This window comes from Myotis myotis, unplaced genomic scaffold (assembly GCF_014108235.1).
Source record: "Myotis myotis isolate mMyoMyo1 unplaced genomic scaffold, mMyoMyo1.p scaffold_m19_p_2, whole genome shotgun sequence".
NCBI classification, from domain to species: domain Eukaryota; kingdom Metazoa; phylum Chordata; class Mammalia; order Chiroptera; family Vespertilionidae; genus Myotis; species Myotis myotis.
Genome location: NW_023416324.1, coordinates 70909559 through 70925416, shown reverse-complemented (window position 1 = coordinate 70925416; position 15858 = coordinate 70909559). Strand labels below are relative to the sequence as shown.

The following is a 15858-nucleotide window of genomic DNA, read 5'->3' as shown; positions in this document are numbered from 1 at the left end:
TTATCCCGGCCCTGACGTCATCTCTTGGCTCTAATAACACTGCTTGGAGCTGCTGTTCCCAAGTACCCCCACCGCAGCGAGGAACAGGCGCTCTTCATACCCCTGTATGTGATGGGATGGGCTGCAGTCGGACAGGATTCCCGCATCAAGAACGCTCTGCTGGACAGCAGTGATCCTACGTCCGTCTGCAGGAACAGGGCACATAGGACATCTACCTCGCAGAGCCGCGCGCGCAGCGCAGGCAAGGACTAGACAGCGTGCGTCCGAGGGTGCCCGCAGGGAAGGCCACCAACTCCCCCGGCGGGCCTGAGTCCACCCTCCAAGAAGCAGTCGCTCACCACCCGAGTCGTCGCTGGCAGAGGGACCCACCCGACGACAGCGCCCGCCACGCTCTCGTCTGCGTTCCGAAGCCTCGGGCCCTCTCGCGGGCCCCGGGCCTGGAACCAGTAGACACAACAGGTAGAAAAACCGAGAACCCAGGTTGCTCAGCGTTCGAACCGCCGCGGGAACCGTTGTGGACGCACCTCCCCCAGCGGGCCCAGCTCCGCCCCCGACGCCCACCTCCCCGCCTCTGCGCCGGGCGACGCAGGCGGCGTGGGGCCTGCTGGGAATCGTGGTCTGAGAGCGCCGCCCGGACGGCTCGCTCGGAACTACATTTCCCACAATTCCCCCCAAGGCGCCCATTGGCCTGCAGGAAGCTATGGGAACCTGCGGCTGTGGGCGTGCGAGGCGGGTGGTGCTCACGCCGGCCGTGAGGGAGCCGGGACCTAGGAGGGTGCGGAAGGGACTTCTGGCCCCGCCCTCAGTCCCCCCTCACCCTTTGGAGGTTGGCGAATGTTCCTCAGTGGGAGTGTTTGCCGCCGCTGCGGCCGCCGCCTGGAGTTTCCTCAGGCTCCGGGTTTCCCTGCCTCGCCAGCCACGCGGAGTCCGGGGAGGCAAGCGGAGCCTGGGTGCCGATAGCCCACACCGCCCACGCCTTTTCCAGCCCGAGATCGCCCGGCAGGGATGGGCGAAAAGACCTGGCTGCCCTTCCCGGTGCTGCTCCTGGCCGCTCTGCCCCCGGCGCTGCTGCCCGGGGTGGCGGGCTTTACGCACTCCTTGGACAGCGACTTCACCTTCACGCTGCCGGCCGGCCGGAGGGAGTGTTTCTACCAGCCCATGCCCCTGAAGGCCTCGCTGGAGATCGAGTACCAGGTCAGTGCGGAGGGTGAGCCGGCCCCCCTCCTTCCGCCCGGCTGACCGCGTCGTCGCCCCTCGCCCGCTTGGAGACGGGTCGGGGCACGGGGTGGTGCGGCGCGGGGGCCGCGGGAAGCCGCCGCCGCCGCCTTCGCGCAGGCGCGCTCTGCCGCCGGGGAGCCGAGAAGTTAGGCGGGACCGGAGTTGGCTGCGCTCTGCCTTTTCCCCTTTCCTCCCGTCGGAGAGAGGCCAGCGCCGCGGATGGCGGTGGTTTTTCTCTGTTTCACAATTCGCCCGTCGCTTCGCTAGCCAGTCCACGCTCCAGGACTGAGAATTTCACAATTCAGGGCTAATACACGTTCTCCTTTGTCATTGGATGAGATGATGGTATTTGTTTTATTCACGCCACCACCCTCGCCCAAATGCAAATATCGTAAGTTGTAACTGTCCTTTCTGCAGTTAAGGATTTTTGAATTGGACCATGCGATTATCAAGCAACCCGATTTTGGTATAAACCTGTGAAAAAGACTATGGATGTATGCAATGGTACATTTGCTTATCAGTTACATATCTTTTTAATCGAATTAGATCTAATTGTATATTAAAGCGATATAACCTTTCATTTCCGCATTAGAAGCTTTTCTCCCATATCACTGGCTTCTTTTTATCTGCACAGTATTGTGTAGGGAATTGCCTTCATTTATACAGCCCTCTGGTAGAGGGTAATTTCTTAGAAGAAATCTTGTTAGTTCAACACAGCTAATTTCGATGTCTCTAGGTAGCACTGCAAAAAGAGATGCGCTGGTGTGGTTCATCTTTTAATTTTTTTACAAGTTACATAATTTATAATCAGGTGTCACTTTTTTTTCAGGTTTCACTTTTTTAAAAATATATATTTTTATTGATTTCACAGAGGAAGGGTGAGGGGGAGAGAGAGAGAGAGAGAGAAAAGCATCAATGATGAGAGAATCACCTGCACGCTCCCCAGTGCGGGCGAGTGCCCTTGACGGGAATTGAACCGGACCCTTCAGGCCACAGGCCCCTTGCTCTATCCACTGAGCCAAACCGGCTAGGACAGGTGTCACTTTTTTTAAGTTGATGTAGGGAATCTTTTTCAGTAACAGGTACTGTCATGTATAGAGCAAAATAAAGAGTTATGCTGGATTTTCATGCGAAGGGACTTAAGAATTAGATTATTTATAGATGTATAAGGTAAGCATAGAGAGTAAAGAATCTAATGTCACACATAATTAGCAAAACCAAATCCAGACCTCGACATTTTAAAAATGTCCAGTCTAGTTCAAAAGTTCACTTACTGAACAGTTAGTTAACTATATGCCAATAATTGGGGGGGGGGGGGGGTAAAAACAAAAGAGAGTCCCTGTTTTCAGGAGGTTCTTGAAATATTTAAGGAGCACTGGCTCATAAGCAGGTAATTTCAGTAAAGTATGGTTAAGTGCTCATAGAGAAGGGCCACTTCTCTGGGGTTTCAGAAAAGGATACCTGAAGAAAATAAATTTGAATCTAGAAAGATGCTTAAGTGAAACAAGGATGCAAGGAAGAGGGGACATTTCAAAAAAAGGAACAAAATGAATATGCATTTTGCATTCTGAAAATGCATAGTGGGGGTGTTTTGGCTGTAGGCAGTATGAAGTGGAAGTTACAAGTGCTGAGGTTTTATGAGACTTCAAGTCTAGAAAGTCTAGAGTGGGAGTAAAATAAAAAGGTTAGAGAGATAACCGGAGGCTTTATCATGGGTCATGATCTTGGCCTTGCGCACCATTTTAAGTAGCTTTGTCCTTATTCTGTGCAAGAGCCATTGAAGATTTAAGCAGCATGGTAACGGAGTCAAAAATGTTTGTCCGATAGATCCCTGCATAGTGCGGAAGATGGGTTTAAGTAAGTCAAAATGAGAGGCAAGGAAATCAGTGAAATGGTCTACAAGACAGCAATTTGTACTATTCAAAAACGCCTCAGTAATTACCCAGGTATTAGGGAGGAAGACTATTTTAACTTCTGACCTCTTATGATTAAGAGCTCTAGCTCTAGAGGTAAAATGCCTGAGTTGAAATCCTCTCAATTACTACCTGTGTGATTTTGTACAAGTTACTTAACCTCTGTCTTGTAAAATAGAGATAATAGTAATTGTCTCGTAGATTTGAAAAAAATGAGTAAATGATTGTTCATAGACCATCTCCGACACATAGTAAATATTAAATGAATGTGTGTGTGTTTTTTACATTTACACTTCTAGTGTTATGTAGCTGGCTTGGTTTAGCTTTATACTTTGTATAAAGGGACGGTTCCCCCAGAGCATTCACTCTCCCTAAACCATTTAATTGTTTTCATTGAGGAGAAAAGTATAATCATTTAATGTCTATAAACCTAGACAATGTAGGAGGAGTGTGTAAGGTAGAGATCATCTTCAGCCCTTTGCATTTCCCTACTCCATGATTAATTTCCAACAAGTAAGCTCTGGTTTTTGTCTTAGTATTTAAAATTTCAGGGAATTGGTGTTCCAGACACTGCCTTGGAGTTACTGTGACAAACTGATGAGCCCTACATTATATTGTTCTCAAAATTTTTTAATGTCAATACATGTATCTTATGAATAATGTAGATCATTCATTTAAAAATTTAAATCTTTGGCCCAGCCACTGTGGCTCAGTGGTTGAGCATCGACCTATGAACCAAGAAGTTATGGTTCGATTCCTGGTCGGGACACGTGCCCAGGTTGCAGGATCGATCCCCAGTGTGGGGCTGCAGGAGGCAGCCAATCAAGGATTCTCACTTGTCCTATCTCTTGCTTCCTCTCCCTTCCTCTCTGAAATCAATAAAAATATATTTTAAAAAAGAACACGTGATAAGGCATTGAGGAGTAAGACACTACTTTTGAGGGATTGAAACATTATTACCATAGCACACAGACGGGAAAGTGGCACTTGCCTTTCATGTTCCATTAAAATCAGTGGGGAGTTTAGATTTGGATTATGGTATAAGTTGGCTTCTGTATTTTTTAAAAATATATTTTTATTGATTTCAGAGAGGAAGGGAGAGAGAGATAGAAACATCAATGATTAGAGAGAATCATTGATCAGTTAGCTGCCTTTGCACGTCCCACACTGGATCGAGCCCGCAACCCGGGAATGTGCCCTGGTTCATAGGTTGAAGCTTCACCACTGAGCCATGATGGCTGGGCAGCTTCTGTATTCTTAAGTGCCATTTTTAACAATTTCATTAAGCCTGATAGCCACTAACAAAAATATATTTTAAACTTAGCTTTACTGAAATCTTTGCTTAGTTTTGTTATAGCTCGTTTTCTAACTTAATGGATATCTTTTTTTTTCTTCTTTTTTTTTGAGGATAACCTAAGTAATTCTTTTAGTATGTTTTGAGTCCTTGGATATCTGAAAATTGCTCTTACTTTTTACTTTCACTTCAGTAAGTACTATAATTTTTATTTTTACTTGGGAACATTGAAGTCATGGTTCCATTGTGGGTTTTTTGCATCTTCTATGTAAGAATTCTGATGCCAATCCCAATTCTTGATATTTTTCAGTCTTTACTACTGGTGTTGGAAGTTTCCAGGTTGTTCTTTTTAAATCCTTTGGAAGAGTCAATAGGATTTTTGGATCTTTTTTTATTTATACTGCTTTTCATCTATTAAACTCTTTCAGTCTAATGAATTTTATCTTTTGAAGCAGGAATTTTTATTCTCTTATTTGATGATTTCTTCCCTTCATTTCTCTTGGTTCTCTCCTTTTGAAATGCTTACTAGATGAATAATTTAAAATCTTTGGCTCTGTCCTTCATAAGGGTCTTACCATTTTCCTCATACTTTTCACCTATACTTTTTCACCTTGTTCTGAGAATTCCTTGGCTCGTTCTAATGCTCTAATTTTTAGGCTTCATCTATGTTCATTCTGCTAACATTGCACTTGTTTATAGTGCACATTTAATTGTGAGTTTTGAGATCAATAGATACTGGTAGCTGGATATATATAGCCTTTGCTCAGTAGAGTATCTTCCAGAAATTCCTTTCTCTTCAAGACTCTTAACAGGCTTCTTGATTTCTGGTGGTGTTATGGATTATTTATATTATGTTTTCTTCATTTCATTGGGATTTAAAGAAGAATTGTATATATTTAACTTGCCATTTGAAGCCAGTTGTTTTGGGTTTTTTTTGTCAGTAGGTAGAGCACAGGAGTAGGTAATCTTTTATATCATTCTATTAAAGCCACCAAGAAAAATAAAGTGGAGTGTTATATAAGAAAAAGAGTAGCCATGGGAGGGAGATTGGTGAGTTCATATTTTCTGGCTATGCCACTTATTTGCTGTATCATCTTGGGAAAATTTCTTCTCTCTGCCTTCATTTTTTTTGTTTTTTATTAAAATGAGAACAATAATAGGACCTACGTTTTAGAGTTGTTTTGAGGAATAAATTAACCCACATAAAGCACTTAAAAGACAATGTGTGGCGTAAACTGTAATTGTGAACTGCTCTCTTCGCAGCAGCAGCAGTAGGAGGACATTTGGGGATTGTAAAGGAACAGATTGTGTTCATTGGCCAGTAAGTAAGCAGCCTACCTGAATGTATTGTTCATATTGGGGAATAATATATGAATGTGTTGAAGAAGTCAGTTGGAGTCAGATCATGGTGGTCTCAAATTCTAGACTAAGTATCAGCTAATTCTTATTTTATTCTACAGGGCTTCTCAACTTGAAGGCACTGTTTTAGGAAGATTATTTCACTAATACCTATAAAGGCCTAAATTTCCATGATAGCCAACAGGAATTGGTACAAAAGAGACCAGTTCCAAAAATGAATGGAATTGAACTAGATGATCTTTCTGCTCCTTTCTAGCCATAATGAGTCCATTGACTTTCTTACCCCTCTAGGTTTATGAAGAAAGTCTCTTCATTATGGGATCTACTTTCTATAATTTATTTTCAGAATTTGTAATATATGTTCTCTTCTGTATTCTACAGGTTTTAGATGGAGCAGGATTAGATATTGATTTCCATCTTGCTTCTCCAGAAGGAAGAACCTTAGTTTTTGAACAAAGAAAATCAGATGGAGTTCACACGTAAGTAATCACTTAGTTGATTCCTTGAGCTGAATAATACCAATGGGACCATCTACAAGGCAGGAACATTTTGCACATTTGATACTAAATATCAATATAAAATTATTCCATATGAACATTTTATTATTTGTTGTTACTATTATTATTATCATTATTATTTTTAATCCTCACTCGAGGACATGCTTAACCAGGGATCAAACCTACAACCTAGGTATGTGCCCTGACTAGGAATTAAATCCTAAACCCTTCGGTGTACAGGATGACTTTGCTCCAACCAACTAAATCACACCAGCCAGGATACCATATGAACATTTTAAACAATCCTTTTTATTTATTTTTTAATGTATTTTTATTGATTTTAGAGAGGGGAAGGGAGAGGGATAGAGAGAGAGAAACATCGGTGATGAGAATCATTGATTGGCTGCCGCCTGTTGGAATTGAGCCTGCAACCCAGGCATGTGCCCTGACTGGGAATTGAACCGTGACTTCCTGGTTCATAGGCCAATGCTCAACCACTGAGCCACACTGGCGGCCTAAATAGTCCTAGATAGTGGTCTAAAAAACTAGAATATTTTCCATTAACGTTTTTCTTTTTCTTTAGGCATTTTGTATTGATCCTGTTTTTTCCTTGCTTTGTTTAAATAGATGAGTATTCCCTAAATATTATATGCAATCTATTGTGTCATTTTGAACCAACCTTTTTGGCTAGAAGAGGCCTTCCATTTTAACTGTAAATTACACTTCCAGGTAATTTATCATCTCTGCCCATTCTTTTCTTCCTTAAAACAACAGTAAAATACATTTGTGAGTATAAAAGATGTGACCATAGGAAACCATATAAAAAGAAAATACTTGGCCGAAACCAGTTTGGCTCAGTGGATGGAGCGTCGGCCTGCGGACTGAAAGGTCCCGGGTTCGATTCCGGTCAAGGGCATGTACCTGGGTTGCGGGCACATCCCTGGTGGGGGATGTGCAGGAGGCGGCTGGTCGATGTTTCTCTCTCATCGATGTTTCTGACTCTCTATCTATCTCTCTTCCTCTCTGTAAAAAATCAATAAAATATATTAAAAAAAAAAAAAAAAGAAAATACTTGTTATAACACTTTCAGTTTAAATTTAACAACTGGCCATATATCCCCTTTTTTCATCTATTTTCCTTTTCCATCTGTCACTGGTGTTTTGTTGTTCTATTATTTTACTTTAGCTCTTTCGTTACTCAGTATTGTTGTGTTAAAACTAAACTGAATTTATAGGAAAAAGAGCAAATACAGAGTATCTAATATTTGCCATAAATGAGGCCTTGCATTTTATATGCTTCTAAATTAATTATTCCAATCCACTGTGAGATAGATTCTTTGATTCCCTAATTCCCATTTTACAGACAAGGAAGCTCAGAGAAGTTAAATAAGTCTGCAGGGGTATATATTTATTAAGCGGAGGCAGGATGGACCAAAATATTTACTTTCTACATATGATGCTTAGAACATCCCTGGCACATAGTACATGTAAGTACTAGTTATTATTATAATTATTGGTGTTTATTAACCAAAGTACCTGGCATGGTAATTGATAGTAAATACTGAATACATGTATGACTGAATGAGGGGGAAAATGTCTCCACCATAATTTTTCAAGATACTCATTTCAGAGTGCTTTGTAAAGCGGCTTTTTCCTATGTAGAGCTCAGGAAAAATATTTGCATAAACTATTAATATATAAAATAAATTACCATTTTAAAAGTCAGTTTAGATTGATATGCTTAGGATTAACTATGCTTTCTCTTTGATAGGTATATGAACAAGAAATAAAAATGTAGTTCACCTTTAAATTTCAGAATATAGAAAATATATAGAGTTTCTCTCAATTTTTATTTTCTCTCCAATTTTATGCTTTCTTTTAGAGATAAATTAATATTGACTCTTAGAGGGAAAAGGTATTTTATTGCTTTAGTACACAGAATTGCCTCATTAAAACATTGGGAGACAGAAATTAATTTATAAGAGTTTGCATTTATTGAGTTCTTTTGATGTGCCAGGAAACTATTCTAAGCACTTTACATGTATTTGTATACATATTATTATTCACCACAATCCTATGAGTTACATGATATTTTTATCATTTTACCAATGAGGAAATTGAGGCCTAGAGCTCTTAAGTAAACTGATGGAAGGTTACACAGCTAGTCAATAGTGAAGCCAGGATCTAAAACCCAGGCAGTCTAATTCACTCTTAATCACTACATGAAGTTTACACATCTACTTTGTAAAAATTAGATTTTAATACAAATTTTATCTTTAGCTATATTAACTTTTTAAAGACAACTAAAATCTCAGTTACAGCATTGAAATAGTTTTTTCTTAATTTAAATCTTTAAAATAAATACTGTCCTTCTAGAAGTCGGGATAAGTAAAAATTTCTCCAAACAGAGCCTTAAAACAGATTAAATAATACCTATTTGTCTAACACTGCCTGTAATGAAGAGTTGTATATAAATGCATTTTTCTAAACAACGGAATTAATATTACCCTAACTTAATTCCAAAGATGTACTTAATTGGTAGGAGTCCTAGAAGAAAGCATTTAGGAAAATCAATCACTGCTTTTGAAAAAAAAACACCAAAAACTCACTTTATAAATTAATCTCAATTGAAGGGGAGGTTTGTAGTCATAAATATTGAAGTTCATTGTGAGTTATCATGTATCTAGTTTTTAATTCAATTCTTTTCCAAAAATTATGTCACGACCATTTACCGTAATGCCAAGCACATCTACATTGCAAGTATAGTACTTGAATATACAGTGGTGGGCAAAAGTAGATTTACACTTGTGAGTACTCGAAACAGAGTTGATTTTTGTATTATTAGTTATTGTATTACTTATTTGTATTAAACTGTAAACCTATTTTTGCCTACCTCTATATATTTCTAGGTTGCCTCTCCCAAAAAATTATAAATTATCTTTTAAATCTAAGGAAGTCTATCAGTAAGCTGTCCAATTATTATTAACTGTTACTTCTTCTATCTGTAGTATTTTTTCCTTTGATTTGAAATATAAGTACTGATAATGGAAGACATGTACTTTTTTTAATACAGGGTAGAGACGGAAGTAGGGGACTACATGTTCTGCTTCGATAATACATTCAGCACCATTTCTGAGAAGGTGATTTTCTTTGAGTTAATCCTGGATAATATGGGAGAACAGGAGCAAGAACAAGAGGACTGGAAGAAATATATTACTGGCACAGATATGTTGGATATGAAACTAGAAGATATCCTGGTCAGTATGGTCTATTAATGAAATAATAAAAATTATTAACATCCAGAGGTTTTACTCTGTGACAGGCACTGGCTAAATATTTTAACTGCATTATCTCATATAATCCTTACTTAACTTTATCAGGATCATCTCTATTTTCCAATAAGGAAATTGTATCTTAGGGGGGATTAAGTAACAATCCTATCACATAAACAGAGAGAGAGAACTAGAATTTGAATACAGGCTCTTAACTGCAAAACTTCCTTAGAATATTCACTAACAGAAGAATATAATAATCTGTTGCATACTTGCACTGAGTAATTTGTAAACAGTTAAGATATACAGGCATTTTTCCCACATCATAGTTTTTATAACATGGAATTTTATATTATTTGATTAATTTGGGAACACTATTGACATTACTCAAACCAGACCTAGCAATTATAGTACTGTCAGTGCTAGAGGGAAAGGTCATAACCCTTCAGCCACAGCTAGATGTGTAACCAAAGGACAGAACTTACTCAGTGATACGTGTAACTCCATTGTAGAAATTCTTGCAGGAGAAATAACATAGTTATTTCAAGTTTGAAACTGTAACACTTCTAATACTCTTATCACCTGAACTTTTTAAAAATAATGTGATATTTTGATAAATATATCTGAGTTTTCTTAGGAAAGGAATGATCAAATTATAGCAGAAGAGACATAAATCGGTTAGCTTAAGTTGGAATATTAAGTGGTCCTATCATATGTGTAATTCCTTGGTGACTGAGCTCTCTGAGCCTTGGTTTCCAACCTGGAAGATGGGGACAATACCACTAGAGTTGTGAGGTTGAAATGTGATACACTATGTATATAAGTGCTTTAAACAGTGTCTGGCAAATAATAAAGGATAGTTTTCATACCTTTTCCACTGGTGTTACTCTGAATACGAACTGAAAGGCTAAAGTTTGATTGGCGTTAATTTTACCATGACATTTAAAAAATATATATATATATATACACACACATATATATATATGTATATATATGTATATATATACATATATATACATGTATATATATGTGTGTGTATATATATATATATTTTTTTTTCAGAGAGGAGAGGGAGAGACAAATAGAGGCATCAATGATAAGAATCATCGATCGGCTGCCTCCTCCTGCAGGTCCTACACTGGGGATCAAGCCAATAACCCGGGCATGTGACCTGATGGGAATCAAACTGTGACCTCCTAGTTCATAGGTCAACTCCAACCAGTGAGCCACACTGGCCGGGCTACCATGACAGTTTTTTATCTCATCATGATTTCTTATGTATATTAAGCTTAGTTGAATTTTAGAACTAGAAGATGACTTAGATATTATTAATCTAGCTTCAGCCTCCTTCCTTTTCCCTTCCATTCCATTTTTTAGATAAGGAACTGGCTTACAATTAAAATGGAAATGCTATGTCCATATTTCCACTATAGTCCAATCTTCCCACACATTTAAAAAACCTCAATCAAATGAACATATTCTTCCATTTTAAATATATGTTACCAACAAGAACAAAATGCAAGTAGTTACAAATCTTATTAGTACTTCACTGCATTCTCTAGAGATTGACTTTACTCACACAGTTAAACAAAATGACCAGAAAATTCCGATTTAAATATGGCTTAAAATACTTAGATTCCTTAAGAAAATAAAGTGCCTTTCAGGAGCTTTTTCCATTTGCTCCCCCCAGACTTTGTATATGTGACTATCATCATTATGCTATTGAAAAGAACTATGCATGCTTTTTTTGAGGAGCTGAACTCCATATTTTCCTGGAAAATATTTTACAGAAATGCCCATATGATATTTTGTAGTTTTATAGGATCAGCACAGCAGTCTGAAATTGAGTATATTTTTTTACTTAAATAAGGATTTTAAGCAAAGTGGGTCTCTAGGAAAAAAGTCTGTTGCTTGGATTTTTTTATTTTATACTAGAGACCTGGTGCACAAAATTTGTGCACATGTAGGGTCCCAAGGCCTGGCCAGCAATCAGGGCCTATCTGTGAGGTGACCAGGGGGGCAATTGGAGGGTCCCTGCTGGCACCTGCCTTGGCCAGCCTGGCACTGCCTGCTTACTGGCTGGCCCCGCCCCCTGCCGCCGCCACTGGTCGCCTCCCTCTTGGGGCGACCGGCGGGGCGATCAGGGTGACCCCACCAGCACCCGCCTTGACTGGCCTGGGGCCTGCAGGCTTGGGACAGCTCCTGCATTGAACATCTGTCCCCTGGTGGTGAGTATGCATCATAGCGACCGGTTGCTCCACCATTTGGTCAATTTGCATATTAGGCTTTTATTATATAGGATTATTTTAATTCTCAACTAAATTTTACCTTATATTCATATAGTCTATAGTTAGTCTTCAAATAATTTCTGATCAGGTCCGTACTATAAAGTAGTTTTTTTTTCCAGAAGATATGCAGCTTAGAATGAATCTTGGTAAGTTTGTTTAATGAATGTGATCTTGGAATAAGTTTTTATTAACAATAGGTTGTTCTTTTTGGGTGTAAAGAATGCACATATGAAGTTGAAATAGTTTTTAATTTCACTACTTTGTGAGATAAAAACATTGTGTGTTTTGCTAAATACTATATTGGACCAGGTTAACATTCCAAGAAAAAAAAATATTAACATACAATGCATTAATTCTATGAAGGCAAATTCCTAAAAACTTATCAGTTCTGTTTTTTAAAACATTTTCTTATAGATGCATGGGATGAGAAAGAAATAATGTATGTAAAATTCCTGGCACTGTGCCAACTCAAATATATTTTCATTTTATTTAGTTTCAATTTGTAGCTTTGTTTGTGTGTTAAATAGCTATTTATAAATAATAATTTAAATGTATCAGGAGAGCTATGACATAACCTTACAGATAACCTTTATGTAATCTAAATAGCATCTGTTCCTTAATTAACATTGTGTTTAGATATGAAACATATGAATAGGAAGGGCACTGTAAAACACATTTTAAAATTAACTTAAAATTACTGAGAATTCTTTTATAGTAAAATTATTTTCTTTATCTCCAGGAATCCATCAACAGTATCAAGTCCCGACTAAGCAAAAGTGGTCATATCCAAACTCTTCTTAGAGCATTTGAAGCGCGTGATCGAAATATACAAGAAAGCAACTTTGATAGAGTCAACTTTTGGTCTATGGTTAATTTAGTGGTAATGGTGGTGGTGTCAGCCATTCAAGTTTATATGCTGAAGAGTCTATTTGAAGATAAGAGGAAAAGTAGAACTTAAAACTCCATATTGAAAAAGAGACAGAAAAATGCAATAAACTGTTACAGTCAAGACCATTAATAGTATTTCCAAAATGTTTTCAGTTACCATAAGTGTGAAAATTTTAATTTTAATGTGAAAGAAAAGTCTTCACTTTCATCTGTGCAAGTAATCTTATTGCTCTGGTTATACTTAAGTGCATAGCAAATATTTTGCAGAGTATAGGTATAATTGAATGAAGCCATATTAATAATGGCATTTTCCTGTTTAAAAAAAATGCAAATGTGTCATAGGTGATTTTAAAAAAAGGAACTTTGGGCCTAAATGCAACACCAAACAATTTTTGTTTAATATTTTTTTTGTTGATTTTTGGAGAGAGAGAAACATCAATGTGAGAGGGAAACATCAATAGGCTGCCTTCTGCACACCTCCTACAAGGGATCTAGCCCATAACCTAGGCATGTACACTGACCAGGAATTGAACCAGCAACCTTTCAGTGCAGGATGCCCAACCAACAACTGAGCAACACCAGCCAGGGCATAATAATGTTGCTGGGTTTTTTTGTTTTTGTTTTTCTGTAAATCCTCACCCGGGAATTATTTTCCATTGATTTTTTACAGCTTTTTTGGGGGGAGGGGGGGCAGGTGGGGAGATACATCGATTGGTTGCTCCTGCACACAGCCTGACTGGGGCTGGGGATTGCACCTGCAACCCAGGTAAGTGCCCTTGACCAGTAATCAAACCTGCGACCCTTTGGTGCCTGTGCCAACGCTCTAACCACTGGTCCACACCAGCCAGGGCCGAACAATTTATTTATTTTTTATAAATATTTTTTATTGATTTCAGAGAGGAAGGGAGAGAGAAACGTCAGTGGTGAGAGAGAATCACCTGCCTCCTGCACGCCCCCTGTGGGGGATCGAGCCCGAACCCAGGCATGTGCCCTTGACTGGAATCGAACCCAGGACCCTTCAGTCTGCAGGCCAACGCTCTATCCACTGGGCCAAACCAGCTAGGGCCAAACAATGTTTTTAAAAGATTCTCTTACCTAGAAGTTTCCTTGTAAATGTAGCAATTACAAATTAAATTTCCAACATACTAAGTTATAAATCATCTGAGAATTGACCTAATCATGGATTGAATATATCTTTAGAAGATGAAGACTCTACTTTTCTCTTTTTACATATGCATCTCTCCTCTAATGTAAATGGAAGCATAGCTGTGAAAAAGAGATTTGTGAGACTTTTATAACCAAATATACTTCAATTTAAAATATTAGCAACAAGTAATTAGTTTTATATACTTATCTTACATTCCCAAAAGTTGACATTGTGATAATTCTTAAAAATGCTAAGTCATAATTAAAATTAGGACAAATTATCTTTTTGAAATAAAGAGTCAAAGGTTGCTAAGTCTCCTTTAGGACTTATTCTGTCTAATCCTTAACTAAGGTATAGGATTTTAAAATTAAATGTGAGAGAAATAATTTTGTTTTTATGTTGTCAACAGTGTTATGTTAATTTTAACATGATTATTGAGTTGGATACATTATTACCAGCAGTTGTAAAGGAAATATTGCTAAAAGGATCTGGGCCTAACATAAATATCTCCTTTTCTGACTTCTCAAAATCAGTAAAAGAGAACTAATAAAGTCAATATAAAAAGAATTAAGGTAAGTATCTATAATCTGATGGGCCCCTCATAATGAACTAACCTTAATACAAATCATGAGATAATTTCCAGTTAACTAGAAGAAATATTACTTGGCTATGAACTTTTTTGCAACTGTTCTGTTTTGAATTATCTAATAAGTATTCGGGTACATTTTATGAAATATAAGTCCTATTGTAGTTTAGCATTGGGTATACATATTTATTACAAATATTATAACTTTCATAAAATGATTTTTCTGATCATTTTATTGACATTCAAGTAAAATTTGAAACCCACAGAATCCCAAGTTTGAATACTCCATATATAACTTTATAAGTAAAGGCTGTACTGTCCTGGCCTCCTGCAGCCCGTGGAGTCTTACTCCAATACTAGTAATTAATTGAATAGCATTTTTAGGTTATACCCATTTGTAGTATTGTTTATAACAGATATGAGTTAGAAGCAGCCAACTTCTAAATTTGAGTACAGAATCCCTCTGTAGGTTAGTACTGCTGGCAATGTTAAGCAATAATTGATATCCAGAGAGAATGTTTTCATTATGCTTTGTACTCTGTGGTACAAAAAGATTTATTTCCCTCCTTATGCCTTTGGGAACACAGAAACTTAGGTGTCCCTACTTTCAAGCTTTTTTAAAATCAGGTAAATGCCATGTATGATCAATTACCTTCATTGGCCAAGAACGTGCTTTAAGTGTCCAGGAATAGTCCCTGTAACATGCAAAACAAGGGCCAATAAGTCATTGCCTCTGAAGAGCCCTCCCCGTCACCCCTCCTATTAACCTCCTAATGAGAAGCAAACTTAGAGTACTATAATAAAACAGTACAACATAAACTACTGCATCTTTTCTTTAAAACTGTGATTAAGAATTCTACCTCTTATGTATGGCTAGCAACTATACTGTACTCTTATTCCCTACCTAACAATGAATTTCTTACATCTTGTACATATGATTTCTGCCACTGATATTAAACCTATGATTCAGTAACTTCTCACCATGTAACAATGGCCTTATTTGGAAAAGAATTTAGGAAGATTGAGGACAATTTTATTTTTATAGACACAAAGTGAAAAGAGATTATTTAAGAAACATGTTATTTGTAATTAGCCAAAAGAAGTAAAATTGATAAGCAAAGGACTAAATTTTGAAATATTTCTGAAGCTATACTATTTTCTTCATGGTTTTTAATGTCAACATTCACTTTCATAGTTAAAATTATGCTAAAATTGAGTAAGCTATCAACAGCTTTTTGTCTTTCGTTTTTAATTAAAAAACTGCAATATTTAAGTAAGGCCTAGCATTTCGCTCTGATTTGCATTTGGGTAATTAATGATATGCTTTTCTTTCATGTGAATGTCAAGACATAAAGGGTAAATAAATGGTTGAAATAGCATTGAAATAAATTACACAT

General features: G+C 37.9%; 1 protein-coding gene across 2 annotated transcripts; it reads left to right on the top strand.

Annotated features, from left to right (window-relative positions):
- The first annotated feature begins 757 nt into the window (after positions 1-757).
- TMED5 (transmembrane p24 trafficking protein 5) lies at positions 758-12863 on the top strand. Of its 2 annotated transcripts, XM_036350671.1 has the most exons (5): positions 758-1194; positions 6166-6263; positions 9354-9546; positions 11947-11986; positions 12580-12641. In XM_036350671.1, exons 1-5 carry the CDS (start codon positions 1006-1008, stop codon positions 12639-12641), a joined length of 582 nt encoding a protein of 193 aa, XP_036206564.1. In that variant the 5' UTR covers positions 758-1005. The 2 variants fall into 2 exon arrangements, with proteins under 2 accessions (XP_036206564.1, XP_036206563.1); XM_036350670.1 differs by lacking the exon at positions 11947-11986 and having other exon boundaries at positions 803-1194; positions 9354-9537; positions 12580-12863.
- Positions 12864-15858: the final 2995 nt, after the last annotated feature.